This window comes from Saccopteryx bilineata, chromosome 3 (assembly GCF_036850765.1).
Source record: "Saccopteryx bilineata isolate mSacBil1 chromosome 3, mSacBil1_pri_phased_curated, whole genome shotgun sequence".
Classification (NCBI taxonomy): Eukaryota; Metazoa; Chordata; class Mammalia; order Chiroptera; family Emballonuridae; genus Saccopteryx; species Saccopteryx bilineata.
This window is the reverse complement of record NC_089492.1, coordinates 1,383,258-1,410,874: the sequence shown is the minus strand read 5'-3', so window position 1 is coordinate 1,410,874 and position 27,617 is coordinate 1,383,258. Positions and strand designations below refer to the sequence as shown.

General features: G+C 51.0%; 1 protein-coding gene across 7 annotated transcripts; it reads left to right on the top strand.

The window, feature by feature from the left end:
• The first annotated feature begins 11 nt into the window (after positions 1–11).
• Positions 12–24,825, top strand: LOC136329423 (lymphocyte antigen 6H-like). 7 transcript variants are annotated; one of them, XM_066265542.1, is made up of 5 exons: positions 15–150; positions 7,242–7,393; positions 7,499–7,583; positions 7,843–7,965; positions 8,268–8,921. In XM_066265542.1, the coding sequence occupies exons 3-5, from the start codon at positions 7,532–7,534 to the stop codon at positions 8,507–8,509; spliced, it is 417 nt and encodes a 138-aa protein (XP_066121639.1). In that variant the 5' UTR covers positions 15–150; positions 7,242–7,393; positions 7,499–7,531; the 3' UTR covers positions 8,510–8,921. The 7 variants fall into 7 exon arrangements, with proteins under 7 accessions (XP_066121640.1, XP_066121639.1, XP_066121634.1 ...); XM_066265543.1 differs by lacking the exon at positions 7,242–7,393 and having other exon boundaries at positions 12–150; XM_066265537.1 differs by lacking the exons at positions 15–150; positions 7,499–7,583; positions 7,843–7,965; positions 8,268–8,921 and adding exons at positions 22,274–22,357; positions 22,613–22,735; positions 23,039–24,825 and having other exon boundaries at positions 7,343–7,393.
• The last annotated feature ends 2,792 nt before the right edge of the window (positions 24,826–27,617 follow it).

The following is a 27,617-nucleotide window of genomic DNA, read 5'->3' as shown; positions in this document are numbered from 1 at the left end:
GTTCACCGAAAGCTGCGTGATTAATTATGGCCTGTCCGCGGTTCTGTAAACACCGTGGTGATCAGGAGGAAGAGGCTGGAATCTGGAGCGATGGAGCCAGGCCTGTGCTCCCTGGAGCTGGACTGCTGAGGGTGTGGTGAGAGACAGCACGTGAGGGCCCTTGGGTGAGGACACCCAGGGAGAGAAGCGACTGCGTTCTTCTTCCTGGGAGTATTCTGAGGTCGTCACCTGAGAACCTCTGTGTGTGTGTGTGCGCGTGTGTGCGTGTGTGTGCGCATGTGTGTGTGTGTGTGTGTGTGAGTGTGTACATGCGTGTGTGTGTGTGTGTGAGTGTGTATAAGAAAAGCTGCCGCTTTTGCGTCGTGTTCTGCTGAGTCATTTCCCCGGTGATGGAGATCAGTGCGGGAAGGAGAGGAATCAACTGAGGTGGCCTCCTGAAAGCTAACTTGTCACTCTCCTGAGCTAGTGAGGCTGGTACCAGTGCCCGCATGCACGTGGGCCAACCTATGACCGTAACGTCGAGCTGTTATGATAGGGCAGGCTATCATTCTTAACTCCCCCGCAGTTCTGACCTAACAGCCTGACCGCCAGGCCCTGTCCTTCATCAGATGTCATTTGAAGGACTGGAGGGAAGGTCAGGGGGGAGAGGGCCGCAGCTGAGGGGAGGGCTTGTTGGAGTGGACTGACGTGTGCTTGTCCAGGGAGGGCAGGGTCCATGGGGTCTGACAAGGGTCCTTCTGTAGCTGATAAAGAGGGCGTGCTAGAACACTGACCTTAGGGGTCCAGACGGGGAACTGTCCAGCCGGCCTGAGAAGGAAAGAAGGTCCAGTTTGGCTGTGGGCTGTGAGGGAGGCAACGGGACCCTTTCTGTCGGCTGTGATGCCTCGATTTGGGGGAGTCAGAGCGAGACCATGATAGGGTGACTTGGGGAACAGACAGTCGTGCTTTGGTAGGTGAGACTCAGTAAACTCTTTCTGCTAGGAAGTTCTGAGTTTAATAGAGTTCCTGTGAAGGGCTGTATAAAATAGGAGATCATGGACATAGTGTAAGAGGGTGCTTGGGGAAATGTCTGGATTAGAAAGGTCAGTGTCCAGGGCTTGTCCACAGAAGCGGGGACTACCCTTATAGCCTTGGTTAAGACTGTCCAGGTTCATTGGCATTAGAGGTTAGTGTTGGGATCAGTCAGGTAAAAGCAAATAGGTCTTGGGAACTGGGATGTAAGGTATAATGAAGAGGGCAGTTTTTAGTGCGAGGACTATAAAATGGGTGGTGTTGGAGGGATGAGGGAGAGCACAGTGCACGGGTCAGGAGCAACTGGGCCGATGGGTGGTACCGCCTGGTTAATAAGGCGTAGACCCTGAGCAAGGCCACAGGAGCCATGCCCCTTTCCTACAGGCAGGATGGGAGTGTTATGGGGAAAATTAGTGGGTTGACTTAGAAGGTTTTGAGAAAGAAGGCAGGTAATGATGGGCTGTAATCCTCTCAGACTTTCTGCTAAGATAGGACATAGGGCCTGGCAAGGAAATTTGGAGAGGTCCTTGACCTTTATTTCTACAGGAGAATAGTGTTGAGCTACATACAGAAGGGGTGGAAGTACCGCCTACCTCAGGGTTTAGGAGTGATAGGGGTCATGGGAGGGGCGTCCTGGTGACTCAGAAAGGAGAAAAATGAGAGGCTTTGGCTCGTGGTATTGATGAACAGAACATGAAGGAGGCTTTAAATTTTGTCAGCATGTCCCTACCTAGATGGGAGCTGGACATTTGGGGAGGATGAGAAATGAATGTGAGAAAGGGGCATTAGGAGGTGACAGTTAAGGGGGGTACTAGCTAATGGAGGGGAAATTAAGCTGTCCACTCCCAGGATGGAGACCTGAGATGGACATGAAGGGCAGGGAATTCAGGTAAAGCCAAGTAAGTGCCCCTCTCCCCGTGGTGATTAGAAAGGAGGTTGGCTTACCTGCCACCCTCAAGGTTACCTGAGGCTCCGACGGTGTGATCGGCACGGGGGCAGTTGTGTCTGCTTGGTCACTCCTCAGTAGCGAGGCCGAGGAGGCTGGACAAGCTCAAGTCCTGCTCACTCTGTGACACCCGGGGAGGGGATGGGACCTGGCTGTGAGGGGCCTTGTCTCACTCTGACTCCCAGTGGCCTCTTTCCCGCACACAGGGCTTGGCCTAGGACACGCTTTAATTCAGGGGCCCTCCTTGCCATGTTTGTAGCAAGGGCCTGGAGGGAGCCTGGACCCCTCGTCCGGATTACAGTACGTGTTGTGTTCTGGGTTGTCCGTGGCAGCAGCAAGCGTTTCCTATTTTACCTGATCTGTTTTGGATTTCTGTAATTCTGCCTCCTCGTCTTGACTATTAAAGACTGAAAAGGGTAGGTTTATGATGTTTCTTTGTGGGGTCTGAGGGCCATCTTCTAGTGCAGGGGTCCCCAAACTTTTTACACAGGGGGCCGGTTCACTGTCCCTCAGACCGTTGGAGGGCCGGACTATAAAAAAAAACTATGAACAAATCCCTATGCACACTGCACATATCTTATTTTAAAGTAAAAAAACAAAACGGGAATACAATATTTAAAATAAAGAACAAGTAAATTTAAATCAACAAACTGACCAGTATTTCAATGGGAACTATGAGCCTGCTTTTGGCTAATGAGATGATCAATGTGCTCCTCTCACTGACCACCAATGAAAGAAGTGCTGCGGGGGCTGGATAAATGGCCTCAGGGGGCCGCATACGGCCCACGGGCTGTAGTTTGGGGACCCCTGTTCTAGTGCAGTGGTCGGCAAACCACCTTATGAGCCACATGCAGCTCTTTGGGCCCTTGAGTGTGGCTCAAAGGCCATCTTAGTAGCACCCTAATTAAGTTAATAACAATGTACCTACCTATATAGTTTAAGTAGAAAATTTGGCTCTCAAAAGAAATTTCAATCTTTGTACTGTTGATATTTGTCTCTGTTGACTAATGAGTTTGCCAACCACTGTTCTAGCGTTTGTAAGTTGCGCCAGATGGCTGGCACTGCCTGAAAGATAAAATGTGTGTTTAGGCGGGAAAGAAAGAGGGCAGGGTTTTCATTTGGGCCCTGGGTTATTTGTGTGTGTGTGTGTGTGTGTGTGTGTGTGTGTGTGTGTGTGTGTGTGTGTGAGACAGAGACAGAGAGAGACAGAGAGAGGGACAGACAGACAGGGAGAGAAATGAGCAACATCAATTCTTCGTAGCGACACCTTAGTTGTTCATTGATTGCTTTCTCATATGTGCCTTGAGCGGGGGGCTACAATAGAAGACCAAGTAACCCCTTGCTCGAGCCAGCGACCTTGAGCTCAAGTGTTATTAAGTACTGTACCTCACATCTGCAGGTTCATGTAGAGACACCAAGACCAAGATGAATTTTGAGGAGTTTTATTATGAAAAGCCGGCGGCATACACGGGGCAACCCTCCTACCCAAATCATGCGGCCCTGACTACCTCTCAGAGGCTGCTCAGAGACTCTTGGACCACACACAGGTGGGGGGGGAGGCATAACATCGTGACACAAGCTTACAACTACGTACAGGTGGGGATTCACAAGACACACATTTCACAGATTCTCCCAATGTCTCTCCCCTCCCTCCATGCCTAGGGGCATGCTATACCTAAAATTCAATGAGGTGGGAAAAAAAGCAATATACAAATTCTATTTCCTATTGAAAGAGCAAGGAAGTTCTTCAGATACATTACTACACAAGCTGACAACCTCGGGGTTTCAAAACTGGGTCCTCAGTGCCCCAGTGTGATGCTCTATCCACTGCGCAACCGCCTGGTCAGACCCTGGGTTATTTCTTTTAGCTTTTCACAGTTGACTCCCTTATGGCAGCCTTGTATAACCCCGCTATTATCATATGGGTTCTATGTCGGCGCCCAGGGGAATCGGCCTGATATTGACAATCGAGTGCCAGTCTAGACTCAGCGGTGGCCCCTACAGGTCGGGTGTTGTCCTGTCTGTGGAGATCATCCCCATGTGCCCGGGCCCTGAGTCAGACTCTTTCCTTCTCCTCCCAGGGAGAGGGTGGCAGGTAAGATAATGTACAGGTCATGCCATGTCAGGTCATGGGATTGGGTTCAGTCTCAGACTCCTTGATGAAGGGTCCGTTGCGAAGGATCCGAGGCATTCTTCAATCTGGGAAAGGTCATAAGGAGAAAAGGAGGTGTGCCCCTGGACAATTCCTCCTGCTTTCTCTACCTCTTGGAGGGGGAGGACCCGGGCAGCCTCAGGGGTGGATGGTGAGTGAGTGTGCACAGGAGAGAAATTGGTAGAAGCAGGAGGAGATGGTGGGGAGTGAGCAGGTGAAGGATGGGGCTCAGGGTCGGGTGGGGTGGTCCCTGGGGGGGAGGGGCTCTTAAGTCAGCTGGATCTCAAGGGGTGTCGGGAGGAGTGCTGGTGTCTGGAGACTCAGAGGTGGACATGGCAGTGAGGGCGGGGAGTGTATAAGGAGTCTGGTCAGCAGAACAGGATGGGCAGTGCCACGGGCGAGGGCGCAGTGAAGAAGGCTCGGGCATAGGGAACCTCGGACCATTTTCCATTGCGGCGACAGATGTTGTCCAGCTCAGTGAGGATGTTAAGATCAAAAGTGCCATTATCTGGCCAAGTGGACCCACTGTCTAGCCTGTATCGGGGTCAGGCCACATTGCAGTAAAAATGAGACGTTTAGGCTGGAGCTCCCTGGACAGGCAGAAGCAATTTAGGCTGCGGAGGAGGCCTCCCAGTGGAGTGTTTGCAGAAGGCGTGGATGGAGAATTCCCCGCGGCACAAGGGCTGGACGAGGGAGAAACCCTGCCAGTCTGCTGTGAGGTATTTCAGTGGGAAGGGCGTCCCCTCGCCAGTGAAGATAGCCGGAAGTTCAGTGGGGCCGTGACCGTGGGTGCAGTGGACGTGCACCTGGGTCAGGCGTCCCTCTGCGAGGGGGTTCTGGCTAAGCGCTAAGACTTTCCCTGACCCTCTGTTTGGGCAAATCAGGAAACCCAGAAGGGGCCACAGAGTACTCGCTCACCTGGATGACTGGCTGGTGTGGAGGGGGGGTCAGCAGTGGAAGCCGAGGTCCTGATCAGGTTTCCTCCTCTCCACTGGCTCAGGAGACCCAGCTGGGAGGAGGGGACCGCTAAGGAGTCTCAGCCCTCAGCCTAGGACTAGCTGCCGCTGCCAATTGCTCTCCCAGTTGCAAGCCCAAGGACTGGGGGCAGTGCCTAGCGGAGCCCAGCTCCCTGTTGGGTCTCCCGGGTTTCAGCAGCAAGTGTTAGGTTCACCGAGAGAGGAATCCAGGAGCTAAGGGAGGTACCACAGTGGACTTTATTAACACATCTGGGGGCAGACGGGCAGAGGTCGAAAAAGCTGTCTGCCTCAATAAGAAGGACTCTAGGGGATGTATCGGGTTGAAAAGATCTCACTGACATGTGTTGACAGGGAACTGGGAAGACTTCATCTGCTCCCTGGAATTCAGGTGGGTCAGTCTGCAGTTAGTCGGTTCCAGAGACACCAGAACAGCGTTTACAGCTGTATAGCCAGTATTCTCCACCATGGCCGTGCACATGCAGGGTCTCACTGGATATTTGCAGATGATAAAGAAACCGATGAGCCAAAATATGGTAGACCATTCCTTTATTGAAGTTTTACATCGGCCAATGAGCAACGCACACAGGGAAAAACACTTCCCTTTTACTCAGGGCTCCCAAAGCCACTGACATATTCTCCGCTTTCTCCTAGAATCAAAGTCCCACCCTTCTCAGCGGAGCTCGCAAAGCCCCTCAGCTCTGGTTCCCCACCTGCACACCTTCTCCCTTCTCTGCACAAACTGGCTTCTTCCTTCAGCTCCCTGCATTCTCTCTGCTCTCCCTGCAAAAACAGGGTTTCTCTCTCTGCCTCTTCTCCTTCTTCCTTCTCTTTTCAAAACATTCTGGTACAAAAACCTCTCCTCCAGCAAACATTAGCAAGGCAATGGCCCTTCCCTAGCAGGAAGGTAATTTGCAATTTCACAGACCACATATACCTGCCTGGTGCTGCCCTGTGCCATTTTGTAACAATAAAAGTGAGCAAACTTAAAAACCATACTTTACAAATTCATTTGCCCAACAAAGCTCCTAGGGGGCCATGTGGGAGAAGAGCCTCCTGGCCTCACTGTGGGGAAACATTCTTACCCAGACAGAAAACACACACCCGGAAAGCAGAAGGTTGGCAACATTGAGCGCAATACAATTAAGAAACTCTCCTGACCCAGTGACAAGGGAAGGATCCCCTGGCTGAGGGAGGGGGTGGAACTCTCAGGGGTGGGCTACAAGGATGTCCTGCAGGATGAGGCGCATCTGACAGGTGCTGACATGGGGCCCTATGGGCTCCTAGGACTGCTGAAACACAGTGCCACAGACTGGCAGCTTACCACAACAGAAATGGACTCGATCACAGTTCTGTAAGGCAGACATTCAGAATCAAGGCCTCAGTGTCCTTCTGTATGTTTGTGTGTGTGCGTGTACTCTACCTGGTGTGTACACGATGGTCTCCGACCTCCCGATGCTGTTTTCAAATTAAATCGTAAAATCCCATAAGGAACAATTTCTGATTAGCTGAAACATAAGCAGACCTTGTAGAAGTGAAATCTCCCTAAAAACTATCATAAATATAGGAACTGGCACAATTGCTATCTAATGTTATGTGATTTGAGTACATCTCTGTAGATAAGACTAGTGTCTTCTTGCTTGTGTCATAAAAACAGCTGTCTTCTGAGTCACCAGCAACAAGCATGACAGGAACCCACATTTTATTCTACTTGGGTGTGTTAGCCAAATAAGTGGATGTTATATGCATCAGATGTTTAAGGTTATAAAAATTATGATTTTAATCTAGGAAGTGTACAAGAGAGGACACAATAACTTGACTTGCTTGGTATTCAAGACTTCATGTCCAGCAGTTTTTTTTTTAAATGTATTTAACATTTAAAATTTTTTTTGCTTCTGTAGTTTTTTGGGGCTTGTCCTTCTTGAAGAATGCCCGGAGGCCCAATAATGATGAGACCTCTGGGGCTGGGAACCAGGTTACAGAAGAAAAGGACAACGGGTCTCATTTCACGGTTCTGAGGAGGGTAGACAGTGTCCACAGAGAGCTGTGAAAGGAGCCACCACTTCACCTGGAAATTCCACAACACATCTGACTGGTTGTGGAGAGGGAATTATATAAATATTTCTGCCAAGAACTAACACTCCCTTCCTGGCCTTAGACCACAGGACCTTCTGCCCTAGAACTCTGGGTAGAAGTAATCCCAGCCTAGGGGTGAAACACAAGGATGTTGAGTACATATATGTGAACATCAAGGAAGTGGCTTCAGATGCCGTCACGCTGAGTGGGGCTGAAGCTACCAGTGGGTGCACAGTGAGTGGATAAGGGAGAGGTTGGGGGAGGCACGCAGGGCGGTCAGCCGTGGAGGGCCAGGGTTGGGGAGGGGAGGCTCGAACCTGAACCTGGGACACTCTGCAGCCCCCTCCCTGCATTGCATGGTGTCCGGGAACCATGAGAGGTCTCTATCTCGTCCTGCTGACCGTCCTGCTGTGCTACGATCATGGTGAGCACCAGGGCAACAGGCAGGGACTGTCCCGGGAGGGTGGGTTCATAATCCCTCGTGAGAGGCTGTGTTTGTGAGCCTGTGAAGGTTCTGTCCTCCGGCACCTACCATCCCAGGAGCCACAGTTCCCATGAAGGGGACGGGAGGGGTGTGGTAAGGCTGCCCAGAGACCCGGCCGCACTGGTGGTTCTGGTCTGTAGGGGTCTAAAGACAGCTTTCCTGTGATCTTGGCCTGACTTGTCTCCCCTCGTGGCCCCAGCTCTGAGCCTACGGTGCTACTTCTATGCCAGTTACCGGACTACGGACCATTACCAAATCCGCCATTGTGGAGGGGGATCCAACGTCTGCTATAAGGGCGACCTAGTCATGAACCTGACAAATGGTGAGTTCCCGGTGCCCACACCATGAGGGGGACTCAGGGGGGATCGTGGAAACTGTGAGTGTGGCAGGGGCCAATGTTCAGGTCACCTGGGGCTGTGCCATGTCCCTGCTTTAGTTCCCTTCTGTACAGAGCAGCCGGCAAAGGCCGACTGGAGGAAGGCCCAGGGCCTGGAGAGACGAGATGGGCCTCCCAGCAGAGGAATGGATGGCCAAGCAGGCCTGGGAGAGGGCGACCAGGGTCAACACAGGGAGGTCAAAGGGGATGAAGCCTCCAACACCAGGCACTTTCTTTCTTGCCCACAGGGGAACAGACGAAGCTACATCACGGGGCTTGTGCCCGTTCCTGCAAAGAGGCTTCAGAGACTATGCAACTCGCTGCCAACTTAGTGCAGAATCCGCTGATCTCCACGATTGAAGTGCAGGGTCTCTCTTGCTGTGAACGTGACCTCTGTAATGGGGTGACCCGGGCCGGGCGCAGTCTCTGGGCCATCGCTGGGGGGTTCTTGCTCAGCCTGGGTCCCACTCTCCTCTGGGCCCTGCTGTGAGGACCCTCTTCAGCACAGAAAAGGGGCAGGGCAATCAAGTTCCAGGCAGCAGGCTCACATGCAGACACACGCACACGCGTGCACACACGCTCAGACCTGGGAGTGTTCTGCACACTGGCCGAGCTGGACTTGTCCTACACCAGGGACTTCGGGAAGAAGGCCCAGGCAAGGGGGCAGGCTCCACCCTGTGCTGAACCTCGCCCACTCATGCCAGCCCCCCGTGTGCCCCCAAGCCCGCCTGCTTGGCCAACACCATTAATGAACCGCTGACCAGAGAGGCAGAGGCCACGAAGCCCTCGCTGAACAGCAGCCTCCAGGAGAGCAGCACCCAGAGGCCTCCCGACCACTCCCACAGCCAGTGTGCCCCCAGCCCCTCCTCAGAGAGCAAATAAACGCTTCCCTGCACTGCCCACTCTCTGTGTGCCATTCAGCGCCCCCGGGGGTGGAGGGGTGGTCTCTGCGACCCCTTCAAAGGGAGATTGGCTTCAGCCCAGTTTCAGCCAGGCACTCTGGGCCTTCCTGGGGGAAACAGCTCTGTCCTGTGGGGAGGGAGGCCCCACACTTTCTGAGAAGCACTTCCTCCCCAGCACCCGCCCTGCCCTCCAGCCCCCCCCCAGGACCCCCTAGGACCCTCCAGGAGGAGACCCTGGTCCAGGGCCCTGTGGTGGCTGAGGTGCAGGGAGCCGCCTCCCAGGGCACCGGGCCTGGTTTCTCCCCTCTAGGGTCTTTCACACTTTTCCCCTCTTAGCAGCTGCCCCCTCAGGGACCCCAGGGACAAGGGGAGCCAGAGCTTCACCTTCTCCCCATTCTCCCAGCTGCATCACCTGGAACCCTGAGTGTGGGTTCAAGAACCCCACAGAGACTTCAAGGTGGAGGCCAGAGGGACTCAGGTCCAGGGTCCGGCCCTCCCGAGGGGGAAGGACTAGTGCTGAGCCCGGGGTGCTGCCCTGGGCCCTCTGTCTGTGGCTGGGACCTGCCCCCTGCTCCAGCTCAGTTTTCCCTTCAGGAGCCAGGGGAGCAGAGCAGACCAGGGGCTCCTCCCAGGGGTCCTCTCACTACCTGAGCTGAAGGGGAGACTCAGTCCCAACCCCACAAGGCGGCTGCTGCTCCCCAGGCTTAGGGGCCCCATGTGAGGAAGCGAAGGGCCTATGGTGGGGGTGGTGTGCCTCTGGGACAGGACATCTGGAGACCCCAGCTCCTTTCCTTCCTGGGTCTGCCCAGCCCCAGCAGCCCCCGTGTGAGGGTCCTGACACCACATACCTGACCCTGTGCACAGGGGCTCCAGGTGAGGTGGGCGTAGGGGGAGAGTGTCCTGTGTGAGGTTCATGAGAGGAACCCCAGGAGGCCCAGGGAGGTAACACAATGGACTTATTAGTTCATCTGGGTGCAGATGGGCTGAGGCCAGAAAAGGCGTTCCCCTGATAAGAGGGAGTCTGGGGGTGTATAGGGTTGGGAAGTTCTCGCTGATGTGTGTTGCCAGAGAACAGGTAAGACTTCATCTGCACCTTGGAATTCAGGTGGGTCAGTTCCAGGAACACCAGAACGCTGTTTGCCGCCCTGGAGTCTCTCAACCGTGTCTGTTCCTCTGGGTGAGACTGTGGTCCCTGTGACCCGCAAGGTCCTGGCAGAAATGGGAGTTAGGAGGGGCAACATGGAGCTGCCTTTGTTCTACCTGACATTCCCGGCTTTGGTTGAATGATTTGTTAGAATGTCTGAAAAAGGAGTTCCGTTTCTCTTTGCAGCTGCTTCCTGCTTATTGGGGACAAGGACGAGAAACCTGTAAAGGAAAGACGTTAACATTGGGGTACTGTTGGTATTTTGTGTGTCTTTGTTGCCATAAAAGGGGTTCACCGAAAGCTGCGTGATTAATTATGGCCTGTCCGCGGTTCTGTAAACACCGTGGTGATCAGGAGGAAGAGGCTGGATTCTGGAGCGATGGAGCCAGGCCTGTGCTCCCTGGAGCTGGACTGCTGAGGGTGTGGTGAGAGACAGCACGTGAGGGCCCTTGGGTGAGGACACCCAGGGAGAGAAGCGACTGCGTTCTTCCTCCTGGGAGTATTCTGAGGTCGTCACCTGAGAACCTCTGTGTGTGTGTGCGCGCGCGCGCGTGTGTGTGTGCGCATGTGTGTGTGTGTGTGTTTGCATGGTGCGTGTGTGTGTACATGTGTGCGTGTGTGAGTGTGTACATGTGTGCGCGTGTGCGTGCGTGTGTGTGCGTGTGTGAGTGTGTGTGTGTGTGTGTGTGTGTATAAGAAAAGCTGCAGCTTTTGCGTCTTGTTCTGCTGAGTCATTTCCCCAGTGATGGAGATCAGTGCGGGAAGGAGAGGAATCAACTCAGGTGGCCTCCTGAAAGCTAAGTTGTCACTCTCCTGAGCTAGTGAGGCTGGTACCAGTGCCCGCATGCACGTGGGCCAACCTATGACTGTAGCGTCGAGCTGCTATGATAGGGCAGGCTATCATTCCTAACTCCCCCGCAGTTCTGACCTAACAGCCTGACCGCCAGGCCCTGTCCTTCATCAGATGTCATTTGAAGGACTGGAGGGAAGGTCAGGGGGGAGAGGGCCGCAGCTGAGGGGAGGGCTTGTTGGAGTGGACTGACGTGTGCTTGTCCAGGGAGGGCAGGGTCCATGGGGTCTGACAAGGGTCCTTCTGTAGCTGATAAAGAGGGCGTGCTAGAACACTGACCTTAGGGATCCAGAGGGGGAACTGTCCAGCCGGCCTGAGAAGGTAGAAGGTCCAGTTTGGCTGTGGGCTGTGAGGGAGGCAACGGGACCCTTTCTGTCGGCCGTGATGCCTCGATTTGGGGGAGTCAGAGCGAGACCATGATAGGGTGACTTGGGGAACAGACAGTCGTGCTTTGGCAGGTGAGATTCAGTAAACTCTTTCTGCTAGGAAGTTCTGAGTTTAATAGAGTTCCTGTGAAGGGCTGTATAAGATAGGAGATCATGGACATAGTGTAAGAGGGTGCTTGGGGAAATGTCTGGATTAGAAAGGTCAGTGTCCAGGGCTTGTCCACGGAAGTGGGGACTACCCTTATAGCCTTGGTTAAGACCGTCCAGGTTCATTGGCGTTAGAGATTAGTGTTGGGATCAGGCAGGTAAAAGCAAATAGGTCTTGGGAACTGGGATGTAAGGGATAATGAAGAGGGCAGTTTTTAGTGTGAGGACTATAAAATGGGTGGTGTTGGAGGGATGAGGGAGAGCATAGTGCACGGGTCAGGAGCAACCGGGCCGATGGGTGGTACCGTCTGGTTAATAAGGCGTAGACCCTGAGCAAGGCCACAGGAGCTGTGCTTTCCTACAGGCTGGATGGGAGTGTTACAGGGAGAATTAGTAGGTTGACTTAGAAGGTTTTGAGAAAGAAGGCAGGTAATGATGGGCTGTAATCCTCTCAGACTTTCTGCTAAGATAAGACATAGGGCCTGGCAAGGAAATTTGGAGAGGTCCTTGACCTTTATTTCTACAGGAGAATAGTGTCGAGCTACAGAAGGAGTGGAAGTACCCCGTACCTCAGGGTTTACGAGTGATGGGGGTGATGGGAGGGCGTCCTGGTGACGCGGAAAGGAGGAGAATGAGAGAGGCTTTGGCTCGTGGTATTGATGAACAGAACATGAAGGGGGCTTTAAATTTTGTCAGCATGTCCCTACCTAGATGGGAGCTGGACATTTGGGGAGGATGAGAAATGAATGTGAGAAAGGGGCATTAGGGGGTGACAGTTAAGGGGGGTACTAGCTAATGGAGGGGAAATTAAGCTGTCCACTCCCAGGATGGAGACCTGAGATGGACATGAAGGGCAGGGAATTCAGGTAAAGCCAAGTAAGTGCCCCTCTCCCCGTGGTGATTAGAAAGGAGGTTGGCTTACCTGCCACCCTCAAGGTTACCTGAGGCTCCGACGGTGTGATCGGCACGGGGGCAGTTGTGTCTGCTTGGTCACTCCTCAGTAGCGAGTCCGAGGAGGCTGGACAAGCTCAAGTCCTGCTCACTCTGTGACACCCGGGGAGGGGATGGGACCTGGCTGTGAGGGGCCTTGTCTCACTCTGACTCCCAGTGGCCTCTTTCCCGCACACGGGGCCAGGCCCAGGACACGCTTTAGCCCAGCGGCCCTCCTTGCCATGTTAGTACCAAGGGCCTGGAGGGGGCTGGACCCCTCGTCCGGATTATGGTACGTGTTGTGTCCTGGGTTGTCCGTGGCAGCAGCAAGCGTTTCCTATTTTACCTGATCTCTTTAGGATTTCTGTAATCTGCCTCCTCATCTCGATTATTAAAGACTAAAAAGACTAGGTTTACGAGGTTTCTTTGTGGGGCCTGCGGGCCATCTTCCAGTGTTTGTAAGTTGTGCCGGACAGCTGGCACTGACAGAGATAAAATGCGTATTTAGGCAGGAAAGAAAGAGGCATAGTTTTTGTTTGGGCCTGAGTTATTTTTGTGTGTGTGTGTGAAAGTGACAGAGACAGGGACAGATAGGGACAGACAGACATCAATCCTTCGTTACGGAATCTTAGTTGTTGATTGATTGCTTTCTCATATGTGCCTTGGCCGTGGGTCTACAGCAGAGTGAGCTACCCCTTCCTCAAGCCAGCGACCTTGGACTCAAGCTGTCGACCTCGGGGTTTTGAACCTGGGTCCTCAGTGTCCCAGTCCGATGCTCTATCCACTGCGCCACTGCCTGGTCAGACCCTGGATTATTTCTTTTAGTTTTTCACAGTTGACTCCCTTATGGGCAGCCTTCAATAACCCCGCTATTAACAAGTAATCATATAGATTTTATGTTGGTGCCCAGGGGAATCGGCCTGATATTGACAATCGAGTGCCAGTCTAGACTCAGCGGTGGCCCCTACAGGTTGGGTGTTGTCCTGTCTGTGGAGATCATCCCCATGTGCCCGGGCACCGAGCCAGACTCTTTCCTTCTCCTCCCAGGGAGAGGGTGGCAGATAAGATAATGTAAAGGTCATGCCATGTCAGGTCATGGGATTGGGTTCAGTCTCAGACTCCTTGATGAAGGGTCCGTTGTGAAGGATCCGAGGCATTCTTCAATCTGGGAAAGGTCATAAGGAGAAAAGGAGGTGTGCCCCTGGACAATTCCTCCTGCTTTCTCTATCTCCTGGAGGGGGAGGACCCAGGCAGCCTCAGGGGCGGATGGTGAGTGAGTGTGCACAGGAGAGAAATTGTTAGAAGCAGGAGGAGACGGAGGGGAGTGAGCAGGTGAAGGATGGGGCTCAGGGTCGGGTAGGGTGGTCCCTGGGGGGAGGGGCTCTTAAGTCAGCTGGATCTCAAGGGGTGTCGGGAGGAGTGCTGGTGTCTGGAGACTCAGAGGTGGACACGGCAGTGAGGGCGGGGAGTGCATAAGGAGAGTCTGGTCAGCAGAACAGGATGGGCAGTGCCACGGGCGAGGGCGCAGTGAAGAAGGCTCGGGCATAGGGAACCTCGGACCATTTTCCATTGCGGCGACAGATGTTGTCCAGCTCAGTGAGGATGTTAAGATCAAAAGTGCCATTATCTGGCCAAGTGGACCCACTGTCTAGCCTGTATCGGGGTCAGGCCACATTGCAGTAAAAATGAGACGTTTAGGCTGGAGCTCCCTGGACAGGCAGAAGCAATTTAGGTTTCGGAAGAGGACATCCATTGGAGTGTTTTTAGAAGTCGTGGATGGAGAATTCCCCGCAGCACAAGGGCTGGACGAGGGAGAAACCCTGCCAGTCTGCTGTGAGGTATTTCAGCAGGAAGGGCGTCCCCTCGCCAGTGAAGATAGCCGGAAGTTCAGTGGCGCTGTGACCGTGGGCACAGTGGACATGCACCTGGGTCAGGCGTCCCTCTGAGAGGCCGGTTCTGGCTAAGCGCTAAGACTTTCCCTGACCCTCTGTTTGGGCAAATCAGGAAACCCAGAAGGGGCCACAGAGTACTCGTTCATCTGAGATGACTGGCTGGTGTGGATGGGGGGTCAGCAATGGAAGCCGAGGTCCTGATCTGGTTTCCTCCTCTCCACTGGCTCAGGAGACCCAGCTGGGAGAAGGGGACCACTAAGGAGTCTCAGCCCTAAGCCTAGGACTAGCTGCTGCTGCCAATTGCTCTCCGAGCTGCAAGCCCAAGGACTGGGGGCAGCGCCTAGCGGAGCCCAGCTCCCTGTTGGGTCTCCCGGGTTTCAGCAGCAAGTGTTAGGTTCACCGAGAGAGGAATCCAGGAGCCAAGGGACGTACAACAATGGACTTTATTAACACATCTGGGGGCAGATGGGCAGAGGTGGAAAAAGCTGTCAGCCCCAATAAGAAGGAGTCTGGGTATGTACAGGGTTGGAAAGATTTCACAGACGTGTGTTGATAGGGAACAGGTCTGACTTCGTCTGCTCCTTGGAATTCAGGTGGGTCAGTCTGCAGTTAGTCGGTTCCAGAGACACCAGAACGGCGTTTACAGCTGTATGGTCAGTATTCTCTACCATGGCCGTGCATATGCAGGGTCTCACTGGATTCAGGCAGATGATAAAGAAACAGTGGAGGAGAGAAGATGGCGCTGGAGTAGGCGGACGTACCAACACCCACCTCCCAGAACCAAAGTGGATTACAAACTAATTTTAAGAACTATCATCTGGAAAAACCAACTTTGGACTAAACTAAGAGGACTCTTCATCCAAGGAACACTGAAGAAGCCACACCGAGACTGCTCCAGATATATGGAAAGTATTATATAGGCGGATGGGAATCCTCAAACCCCTCAGCGAGATCTTCTGAGAATGGCTTTCAAGATACCTAGAGGCAGAAAAAGCCCAATAGAGATCAGGGGAACTACCAGCTTTTAGGATACACCCTTAAAGGCTCCAACGCCCCAAAGAGGTCTCATAGGATGCCATCTGGGTCCTGCTTCAATAGTGGAAAGGAAGGTCATTGAGCTAAAGCCTGCCAGGCTTACATGCCTCTGCTGTGAGGAAAAAGAGACACTGGAAGGTAGGCTTCCCCCTCGCTCCTCTAAGGGAGGGTTCAGTCTCTTCCAGCCCTGCTCCAGCCACCTATGACCTAACCTTGCCCAGAAAGCTGGGGTTTGCCACTGAAGGCTGAAGGTGCCCAGGGCCATCGGCCCCATCTACGACACTGTGGACGAGCCTGGGGTATTTCTTCCAAGAAGCAGGTAAACTGATCTCATTTGCACAAGGGCCACTTAACTATGTCGTGCCTGAATAGTCAGGTTTTTTATTCTTCCCTCGAAGATCTCTGTTGTGGGTGTTGATAGTCCTGTTTTCTGCTGCTTTGTTTAATATATAGTGTTTCCTCTATTCCTCCTACCTCAATGCCCCACACATATTTCAGGCTGGGACCTACTCCTAATTTAGAGCTCTCTTTCCCCCTTTTGCCAACTTCTATTATGAATCTACCTTTGCCACCCAGCTTAGTGTATCCCAAGGTTCTCTTTACCATGCCACAGTCACAGAGCTCCAGGGAAAAGCAACCTGGTCTCATCTCTCCAGGCAGAAGAGAACAGAAGCTCCATCTCCACACATGCTGCAGATGGCTTTTCCAGTTTACCTGAATCATTACCAGCTAGAAGCAGCTGTCATTGGGACTTGGACATGAGCTGCAAAGTATAGAATGGTGACAACAATTCCAGTGCCATGCAGACTTTTCCTGTGTGGACTTTTCCTGGACTCCTGCTCCTTGTGACAGTTCCTAACAGACTGAACTGGGGTTGGGTTGCATTTTTCAGGGATTTGGCATGGTGTTGGGGCCAACTTGGACTTGGTGAACATGTTAAGGACACTACTCTTTTATGGATTCTTGCTGTATTGGCCAACAGTTTGCTTAAAGGCTTTAATCAGTGTAAAAAAAATAGAAGACTGGATAAAAAAGATGGCACATATACACCATGGTATACTATTCAGCCATAAGAGATGATGACATTGGATCACTTACAACAAAATGGTGGGATCTTGATAACATTATACAGAGTGAAATGGGTAAATCAGAAAAAACAAGAACTACAGGATTCCATACATTGGTGGTTGTTGGGAGCCAATCAACGACTGCTGGCTTACAAGGTCACAGCAGAAGAAGATCAAAAACTGCTGATAACAAAGTCACAGAAGTGAAGACCAATGGCTGTGGGTTGACAAAGTCACTGCAAAGAAAAGGCACAACGATACTTCCCCCTTTGACCTTTTTGAATTAATCTGGCCTTATATCCCCCCTTTTCTGGGTATGTGCTATCATTTATGGCACAGGGATAATAGTACCGTGCTTTCCCTGTAGATTCATAGTAATTTCTTTGGAAATGAGACAGAGGGTGTGAGTTCCACAGAAAAGCCTATAAGCCCCTTGAACTGGGCTCATAGACACAAGAGGCTGGCTATGATATCCCTCGTAAAGGGTTAAGTTTGTAGGAGAATTTCTTCTTATTAATCATGTTAGAAAAAATAGATTGTGACTTATGAATAGGTAGGAAACAGTAACTATACACAGAGCACCTTTCAACCTTCACTTAATCCATCACTTTACCTCCCTAGCCTTTTCATGTGGTAGAGTAGAGAAACTTTTTTTTCTTCTTGCATACCTGACCTGCAGGTGGTGGGACACTCTGAGAAGAATAAAGTTAGAACTTAACTAGTGTATGAGCATAGTAAATAAATAAAATTTGACTAGACAATAGAATTTTAGACAAGGTAGAGTTATTAATCAGTACTGACCTTTTAGAAGTTTGTACCAATATTGTTATTGCTGTTCAAGTTATTGTATAATTGTACTTTGAATGACTTACCACCTGATTTATAGTTTATAGAAATGAATTAACTGTTACCTAGAAATATGTAACCATAGTGAAACAAAAACAATGATTAATCAATGTATTCTGAATACCATGTGATTGTAACTTAGTGTGTGTATATAAAAGTAAAGTTAGACCAGCCATTGGCAGAGAAGCCTGGCAGTAAATGCTAACGAGAGAATAAAGAGAAAGAAAAGAATCTGGCTCTCTCACTCGATTCATGCTGACGTCGTCTCTTCCAGTGGGACCCCTGGATTCCCCCCGGGGCTGGACCCCAGCAGGTGGGACATAAAAACAAGACTAAGAGACATGGACAAGAGTGTGGTGATTACAGGGGGCGAAGGGGGAAGGAAGAGGGAGAGAGGGAGGGGGAGGGGGAGGAGCACAAAGAAAACTAGATAGAAGGTGACGGAGGACAATCTGACTTTGGGTGATAGGTATGCAACATAATTGAATGACAAGATAACCTGGACATGTTTTCTTTGAATATATGTACCCTGATTTATTGATGTCAACCCACTAAAATTAATAAAAATTTATTTATTTTAAAAAAAAAGAAACAGTGAAGCCAAAATATAGTAGACCATTCCTTTATTGAAGTCTTGCACCAGTTGATGAAGTACACACACAGGGAAAAACACTTCCCTTTTACTCAGGGCTCCCAAAGCCACTGACACATCCTCTGGTTCCACAACCAGGAGAATCTTCTCAGTTTCCTTTTTAAATTAAAGGCCCCACACCTCTCAGCGGAGCTCGCAAAGCCCCTCAGCTCTGGTTCCCCACCTGCATACCTTCTCCCTTCTCTGCACAAACTGGCTTCTTCCTTCAGCTCCCTGCATTCTCTCTGCTCTCCCTGCAAAAACAGGGCTTCTCTCTCTGCCTCTTCTCCTTCTTCCTTCTCTTTTCAAAACATTCTGGTACAAACACCTCTCCTCCAGCAAACATTAGCAAGGCAATGGCCCTTCCCTAGCAGGAAGGTAATTTGCTATTTCACAGACCACATATACCTGCCTGGTGCTGCCCAGCATCATTTTGTAACAATAAAAGTGAGCAAACTCAAAAATCATAGTTTACAGACTCATTTGCCCAACAAAGCTCCTAGGGGGCCATGTGGGTAAAGAGCCTCCTGGCCTCACTGTGGGGAAACATTCTTACCCAGACAGAAAATGCACATCCAGAAAGAGGATTGGCAACATTGAGCACATTACAATTAGGAACTCGGCTGACCCAGTGACAAGGGAAGGATCCCCTGGCTGTGGGAGGGGGTGGAACTCCCAGGGGTGGGCTACAAGGATGTCCTGCAGGATGGGGCGCATCTGACAGGTGCTGACATGGAGCCCTATGGGCTCCTAGGACTGCTGAAACACAGTGCCACAGACTGGCAGCTTACCACAACAGAAATGGACTCGATCACAGTTCTGTAAGGCAGACATTCAGAATCAAGGCCTCAGTGTCCTTCTGTATGTTTGTGTGTGTGCGTGTACTCTACCTGGTGTATACACGATGGTCTCAGACCTCCCGATGCTGTTTTCAAATTAAATGATAAAATACCATGAGGAAGATTGTTCTGATTAGCTGAAACATAAGCAGAGCTTATAGAAATGAAATCTCACTAAAAACTGTCATAAATATAGGAACTGGCACAAATGCTATGCAAGTTCATGTGATTTCAGTACATCTCTGTTAGATAAGACTAGTGTCTTCTTGCTTGTGTCATAAAAACAGCTGTCTTCCGAGGCCCTGGCCGGTTGGCTCAGCGGTAGAGCGTCGGCCTGGCGTGCGGGGGACCCGGGTTCGATTCCCGGCCAGGGCACATAGGAGAAGCGCCCATTTGCTTCTCCACCCCCCCTCATTCCTCTCTGTCTCTCTCTTCCCCTCCCGCAGCCAAGGCTCCATTGGAGCAAAGATGGCCCGGGCGCTGGGGATGGCTCCTTGGCCTTTGCCCCAGGCGTTAGAGTGGCTCTGGTTGCGGCAGAGCGACACCCAGGAGGGGCAGAGCATCGCCCCCTGGGGCGCATGCGGGAGTCTGTCTGACTGTCTCTCCCCGTTTCCAGCTTCAGAAAAATACAAAAAAAAAACCAACAAAACAGCTGTCTTCTGAGTCACCAGCAATAAACGGAGCAGGAACACACATTTTATTCGGCTTGGGTTTGCTAGCCAAATACGTTGATGTTATATGCAAGAGATCAGTGGTTCTCAAACTTTTTGAAGTTGGAGCACATTTAAAATCCTACAAATGATTGGAAGCATACTATATACAAATTTCTGAGAAATACGTTATAATTAAGTCAAATATTAAAGAGAAAAAATATAAAGTCCAAGCACGCATTTATGGTAATTAAATGAAATAAATACGACAAAATTACATTTATTCTGACATTAAAAAAACATTTTTATGTTACATTTTTTGAGTTATGCATTTTAGAATTTGTAAAAAAGACAGGTTAAAAAAAAACAAAGAAAACGACAAAAATGTTATCTTTTTATATATACAGATACATTCTTTGTAAGATTTAGTAAATTCTGCAGGTCCCAGTGCGAATGTGTTAAGTTTTTTCATTCTTGAGTTTATGAGAAACATACATAATATAATGAAGTGTTAGTAATAAATATAATAATGATGTGTTAACAAAAAGAGTGGTATTTCCTTAATGAAATGATATAATAGAGTAACTGTATTTATTTTTATATCTGGGCACATGCCGTGAACCAGCGCAGCTAGTAAGTCCCGCTCCTGAGTGGGAACCGTGCGGAATTAAGAAAATACACTTAGCCTGACCTGTGGTGGCGCAGTGGATAAAGCGTCGACCTGGAAATGCTGAGGTCACCAGTTCGAAACCCTGGGATTGCCTGGTCAAGGCACATATGGGAGTTGATGCTTCCAGCTCCTCCCCACCTTCTCTCTCTCTGTCTCTCCCTCTTTTCTCTAAAATGAATAAATTAAAAAAAAAAAAAAAAAAAAAAAAAAAAAAAAGAAAATACACTTAGCCCTGGCCGGTTGGCTCAGCGGTAGAGCATTGGCCTGGCGTGCAGGGGACCTGGGTTCGATTACCGGCCAAGGCACATAGAAGAAGCGCCCATTTGCTTCTCCACCCCCCCTCCTTCCTCTCTGTCTCTCTCTTCCCCTCCCACAGCCAAGGCTCCATTGGAGCAAAGATGGCCCGGGCGCTGGGGATGGCTCCTTGGCCTCTGCCCCAGGCGCTAGAGTGGCTCTGGTCGCGCTAGAGTGGCTCTGGTCGCGGCAGAGTGACACCCCAGAGGGGCAGAGCATTGCCCCCTGGTGGGCAGAGCTTCGCCCCTGGTAGGCCTGCCGAGTGGATCCCGGTTGGGCACATGCGGGAGTCTGTCTGACTGTCTCTCCCCGTTTCCAGGTTCAGAAAAATACAAAAAAATACAAAAAAATACAAAAAAAAAAAAAAAAAAAAAAAAAAAAAAAAATATATATATATATATATATATATATATATATATATATATATATATATATATATAAAGAAAATACACTTAAAGAAATAAAAGATGGGGTTGGAAAGGCCCTGTAATTGCTGCTGGCAAGAACAAAGCATGCCCAAAAACCGCATCTTGCTATATTTATAAGGCAAAGTGAGACCATTAGCAAATCAACGGTCTCTGATCATGTTGCCAAGGCAACCCAAGAATTTTACCAAGTACAGCCTGACCAGGTGGTGGCGCAGTAAATAGAGTGTCGGACTGGGATGCAGAGGACCCGGGTTCAAGACCCCGAGGTTGCCAGCTTGAGCGTGGGCTCATCTGGTTTGAGCAAAGCTCACCAGCTTGGACTCAAGGTCTCTGGCTTGAGCAAGGGGTTACTCGGTCTGCTGAAGGCCCACGGTTAAGGCACATATGAGAAAGCAATCAATGAACAACAAAGGTGTCACAGCGTTCAAAAACTAATGATTGATGCTTCTCATCTCTATCCGTTCCTGTCTGTCCCTATATATCCTCTCTCTGTCACTGTAAAAAAAAAAAAAAGAAAATAAAATTTTACCAACTACAGATAACCCCCACCATACATATCATTAACTTGACACCAAACAAAGGATAAAAGAAACTTTTTTCCAGTCTTTCCGGGGAACATGGGGGTAGTGTAAACCATCCAGCACCACAGCTTAACAGCCTTTTGCAACCTAATCAGGCAAGTGAGGTGGGAGGTTGGGCAGACTGTCAGCTTATAGCCAATTCCCCACACCTCTGTCCCCCCAAAATCTAAACTTTAAAAACCCTGTTGGCTTTTTGGTCCCAACAGGCACATGTTTCTCTGGGACACCAAAGGGCGCACCTGGTAATCTAGGGCGCACAAGTGCACCATGCACATACTTTGAGAACCACTGCCTTAGACGTTTAAGATTATACAAATCATGATCTCAACCTAGGAAGTGTGCAAGGGAGGACGTAATAACAATGACTTGCTTGGTATCCAAGACTTCATGTCCACCAGCTTTTAAAACGTGTATTTAACATTTAAATTTTTTCTGGTTCTGTAGCTTTTTTTGTGCCATCTTTCTTGGGGAATGTATGGGCGCCCAGTGACGACGAGACCGGTGGGGCTGAGAATCAGTCTAGAGAGGGGAAGGAACACAGGTCGCATTTCACGGTTCTGAGGAGGGTAGACAGGGTCAGCAGAGAGCTGTGGAAGGGCCACCACTTCACCTTGGAAATTCTCCAACACATCTGACTGGTTGTAAAGAAGAAATTCTATTTCTGCCAAGAACTAACACTCCCCTCTTGACTTTGGACTCCAGAACCTGGGTGGGGTCTGAGAGCTAGAACACTGCGGGCAAGTAATCCCAGCCGAGGGGTGGGACACAAGGGTGTTGGGTACATACATGTGAGCATCAAGGAAGTGGCTTCAGATGCCGTCACGCTGAGTGGGACCGAAGCTACCAGTGGGTGCACAGTGAGTGGATAAGGGAGAGGTTGGGGGAGGCACACAGGGCGGTCAGCCGCGGAGGGCCAGGGTTGGGGAGGGGAGGCTCGAACCTGAACCTGGGACACTCTGCAGCCCCTCCCTGCATTGCATGCTGTCCAGGAACCATGAGAGGTCTCTATCTCATCCTGCTGACCGTCCTGCTGTGCTACGATCATGGTGAGCACCAGGGCAACTGGCAGGGACTGTCCCGGGAGGGTGGGTTCATAATCCCTCGTGAGAGGCTGTGTTTGTGAGGCTGTAGGTTCTGCTTCCCACACCTACCATCCCAGGAGCCACAGTTCCCATGAAGGGGACGGGAGGGGGGGAGGGAGGCTGCCCAGAGACCCGGCTCCACTGGTGGTTCTGGTCTGTGGGATCTAAAGACAGTCTTCCTATCATCTGTGCCTGACCTGTCTCCCCACTTGGCCCCAGCCCTGAGCCTACGGTGCTACCTCTGTACTGGTATCCAGGGTATGGAGCAGTGCCAAGTCCTCCCGTGTGGAGGGGGATCCAACGTCTGCTATAAGGGTGACCTAGTCACGACCCTGACGAATGGTGAGTTCCCGGTGCCCACACCATGACGGGGGGGTCAGGAGGGCTCGTGGAAACTGTGAGTGTGGCAGGGGCCAATGTTCAGGTCACCTGGGGCTGTGCCATGTCCCTGCTTTAGTTCCCTTCTGTACAGAGCAGCCGGCAAAGGCTGACTGGAGGAAAGCCTAGGGCCTGGAGGGACGAGATGGGCCTCCCAGCAGAGGAATGGATGGCCAAGCAGGCCTGGGAGAGGGCGACCAGGGTCAGCACAGATAGGTCAAAGAGGACGAAGCCTCCAACACCAGTCACTTTTATTCTTGCCCACAGGACAACAGACGAAGGTGCATCATGGGTCTTGTGCTCCTTCCTGCGAAACGGCTTCAGAGGCTATGCAACTCATAGCCAACTCAGTGCAGAATCCGCTGATCTCCAGGATTGAAGTGCAGGGTCTCTCTTGCTGTGAAAGTGACCTCTGTAATGGGGTGACCCGGGCCGGGCACAGTCTCTGGGCCCTCGCTGGGGGGCTCCTGCTCAGCCTGGGGCCCACACTCCTCTGGGCCCTGCTGTGAGGACCCTCTTCAGCACAGAAAAGGGGCAGGGCAATCAAGTTCCAGGCAGCACGCTCACATGCAGACACACGCACATGCGTGCACACACGCTCAGACCTGGGAGTGTTCTGCACACTGGCCGAGCTGGACTTGTCCTACACCAGGGACTTCGGGAAGAAGGCCCAGGCAAGGGGGCAGTCTCCATCCTGAGCTGAACCTTGCCTACTCATGCCTGCCCCCCGCTGTGCCCCCAAGCCCGCCTGCTTGGCCAACACCATTAATGAACCGCTGACCAGAGAGGCAGAGGCCACGAAGCCCTCGCTGAACAGCAGCCTCCAGGAGAGCAGCACCCAGAGGCCTCCCGACCACTCCCACAGCCAGTGTGCCCCCAGCCCCTCCTCAGAGAGCAAATAAACGCTTCCCTGCACTGCCCACTCTCTGTGTGCCATTCAGCGCCCCCGGGGGTGGAGGGGTGGTCTCTGCGACCCCTTCAAAGGGAGATTGGCTTCAGCCCAGTTTCAGCCAGGCACTCTGGGCCTTCCTGGGGGAAACAGCTCTGTCCTGTGGGGAGGGAGGCCCCACACTTTCTTGTCGGGAGCCGATCCACTAGTGCTGGCTAACAAGGTCACAGCAGAAGAAGATCCACAACTGCTGGTTGACAAAGTCACAGCAGAAGAAGACCAATGGCTGCTGGTTAATATAGTCACCGCAGTGAAGACTAACAGCTGCGGGTTGACAAAGTCACCGCAGAGGAGAGGCACAACGATACTTCCCCCTTTTGACCTTTTTGAATTAATCTGGCCTTATATCCCCCCTTTTCTGGGTATGTGCTATCATTTATGGCACAGGGATAATAGTACCGTGCTTTCCCTGTAGATTCGTAGTAATTTCTTTGGAAATGAGACAGAGGGTGTGAGTTCCACAGAAAAGCCTGTAAGCCCCTTGAACTGGGCTCATAGACATAAGAGGCTGGCTATGATATCCCTCATAAGGGTTAAGTTGGTAGGAGAACTTCTTCTTATTAATCATGTTAGAAAGAATAGATTGTGACTTATGAATAGGTAGGAAACAGTAACTATACACAGAGCACCTTTCAGCCTTCACTTAATTCATCACTTTTCCTCCCTAGCCTTCTCATGTGGTAAAGAAACTTTCCATTCTTCTTGCATACCTGACCTGCAGGTGGTGGAACACTCTGAGAAAAGTAAAGTTAGAACTTAACTAGAGTATGAATATAGTAATAAATAAAATTTGATTAGACAATAGCATCATAGGTAAGGTAGAGTTGTTATTCAGTACTGACCTTTTAGAAGTTTGTACCAACATTGTTATTGCTGTTCAAGTTACTGTATAATTGTACTTTGAATGATTTATAGTTTATAGAAATGAATTAACTGTTACCTAGGAAATGTAACCATAGTGAAACAAAAACTATGATTAATCAATGTATTCTGAATACCATGTGATTGTAACTTAGTGTGTGTGCATAAAAGGAAAGCTAGACCAGCAATTGAGAGAGATGCCTGGCAGTAAATGCTAACTGGAGAATAAAGAGAAAGAAAAGAATTCGGCTCTCTCACTCGATTCGTGCCGACGCCGTCTCTTCCTGTGGGACCCCTGGATCCTTTCCCCCGGGGCTGGACCCCGGCACTTTCTGAGAAGCACTTCCTCCCCAGCACCCGCCCTGCCCTCCAGCCCCCCCCAGGACCCCCCGGGACCCCCCAGGAGGAGACACTGGTCCAGGGCCCTGTGGTGGCTGAGGTGCAGGGAGCCGCCTCCCAGGGCACCGGGCCTGGTTCCTCCCCTCTAGGGTCTTTCACACTTTTCCCCTCTTAGCAGCTGCCCCCTCAGGGACCCCAGGGACAAGGGGAGCCAGAGCTTCACCTTCTCCCCATTCTCCCAGCTGCATCACCTGGAACCCTGAGTGTGGGTTCAGGAACCCCACAGAGACTTCAAGGTGGAGGCCAGAGGGACTCAGGACCAGGGTCCGGCCCTCCCGAGGGAGAAGGACTAGTGCTGAGCCCGGGGTGCTGCCCTGGGCCCTCTGTCTGTGGCTGGGACCTGCCCCCTGCTCCAGCTCAGTTTTCCCTTCAGGAGCCAGGGGAGCAGAGCAGACCAGGGGCTCCTCCCAGGGGTCCTCTTACTACCTGAGCTGAAGGGGAGACTCAGTCCCAACCCCACAAGGGGGCTGCTGCTCCCCAGGCTTAGGGGCCCCGTGTGAGGAAGCGAAGGGCCTGAGCGGGGGTGGTGTGCCTCTGGGACAAGACATCTGGAGACCCCAGCTCCTTTCCTTCCTGAGTCTGCCCAGCCCCAGCGGCCCCCGTGTGAGGGTCCTGACACCACACACCTGACCCTGTGCACAGGGGCTCCAGGTGAGGTGGGCGTAGGGGGAGAGTGTCCTGTGTGAGGTTCATGAGAGGAACCCCAGGAGGCCCAGGGAGGTAACACAATGGACTTATTAGTTCATCTGGGTGCAGATGGGTTGAGGCCAAGATGGGCGTAAGCCCTGATAAGAGGGAGTCTGGGGGTGTATAGGGTTGGGAAGTTCTCCCTGACGTGTGTTGATAGGGAACTGGTGAGACTTCATCTGCTCCTTGGAATTCAGGTGGGTCAGTCTGCAGTTAGTCAGTTCCAGAGACACCAGAATGGCATTTACAGCTGTATGGCCAGTATTCACTGCCGTCATGGCCGTGCACATTCTGTGAGAACCAGAATGCAGGTTCTCACATTTCGGGCCGATGGTAAAGGAATAGTGAAGCTGAAACATAGTAGACCCTTCCTTTATTAAAGTCTCGCACCGGCCAACACACAACACACACAAGGAAAAAACTTCCCTTTTATCAGCGCTCCCAAAGCCACAGACACATTCTCCAATTCCACAACCAGGAGAATCTTCTCCGGTTTCTCCTGGAATCAAAGGCCCCACCCGTCTCAGCGGAGTTCGCAAAGCCCCTCAGCTCTGGTTCCCCATCTGCACTCCTTCTCTTTCCCTGCCAACATGGCTTCTTCAGCACTCTGCATTCTCTCTGCCCTCACTCTCCAAACAGGGCTTCTCTCTCTGCCTCTTTTCAAAACTTTCTGCCTGAAAACCTCTCTTCCAGCACGCACTAGCAAAACAATGGCCCTTCCTGTTAAGCCTAATCCAATGTTTCAGGGACTCGAAACATTGAAGACAGGAATAAAATCCATCAATTCCACACCAGAGCTTTATTGTCTAGCTTGGCCAAGCGGCGGCAGCTCCGACAGAAGTCTGAGGGAGAGCGCGCCGGCCCTTTGTTCTACTTAGTTTTTATAGTTTTGCAAGCGGGAAGTATAGAAGCAAAAATTGCAATTAGGAGCCCTTTACCACTATTGGTTATAGTCATATGTCCTTTAACATGATAGGACCATGTTCAATTTGCAAGCCATACATCATTTGGGAGAAAACAAAATTTACAGGTCAACACAATGATAGAAAGATGTCTCTTTACAGATTAAAAGACATTCCTATATTTTCTAATGTTTATCCGCCATCTCTCTGTCCAGAGTCACACACATTAACTATATGCATTCATGTGGGAGAGGTAGTTTCTGTGGGGACAAATGCCTGCAAATGGCTCATCACTATAAGAAAAGGTTTATTTTGGCTTTTCTCTCCCTGCACCTGGCTAGCCATTCACTCCTTTCCCCACAGGTGTGGTGGAATGTCAGGGAATCCATGTTTTCCTCCCCTTTGCATTTACAATACAATGCCAAGGGCCATCCTGGTTTTATGCCAATCACACAGTACAGAGATTATTCACAAAATTTCTCTGCACACCTTAACCCAAATTAACAAAATGTTTTTCAAGCCTCTTAAAATATTAATATTGATTCTGTAGCTTTTGGTACTTTACAACACCTGCGGGTGAGGTGGCTCAGTGGCTCCTCAGGGCTCCTCATTTCCAAGCAGGAAGGTAATTTGCAATTTCACAGACCACATATTCCTGCCTGGGACTGCCCAGCACCATTTTGTAACAATAAAAGTGAGCAAAGTTAAAAATCATATGTTACAAACTCATTTGCCCAACAACAGCCATTGAATGTCTCAACCACGTCTGTTCCTCTGGGTGAGACTGTGGTCCCTCTGACCCACAAAGTCCTGGCAAAAATGGGAGTTAGGAGGGGCAGATGCAGCCCCCTTTGTTCTACCTGACACCCTGTGGGCCGAAGGGCTTGAAGACCCCCCACACTGGCCTCTCCCAGAGCCACCCGGCTGCACCCCACCCATTCCATGCTGCTCTTCAAATATTTTTAACTTTTCCTTGTGAAATCTGTTCACACTTACAAAGAAGGTTTGAAAAGAGTGCGGTTTCTATATTTGCTTCCTCGGATGTTAC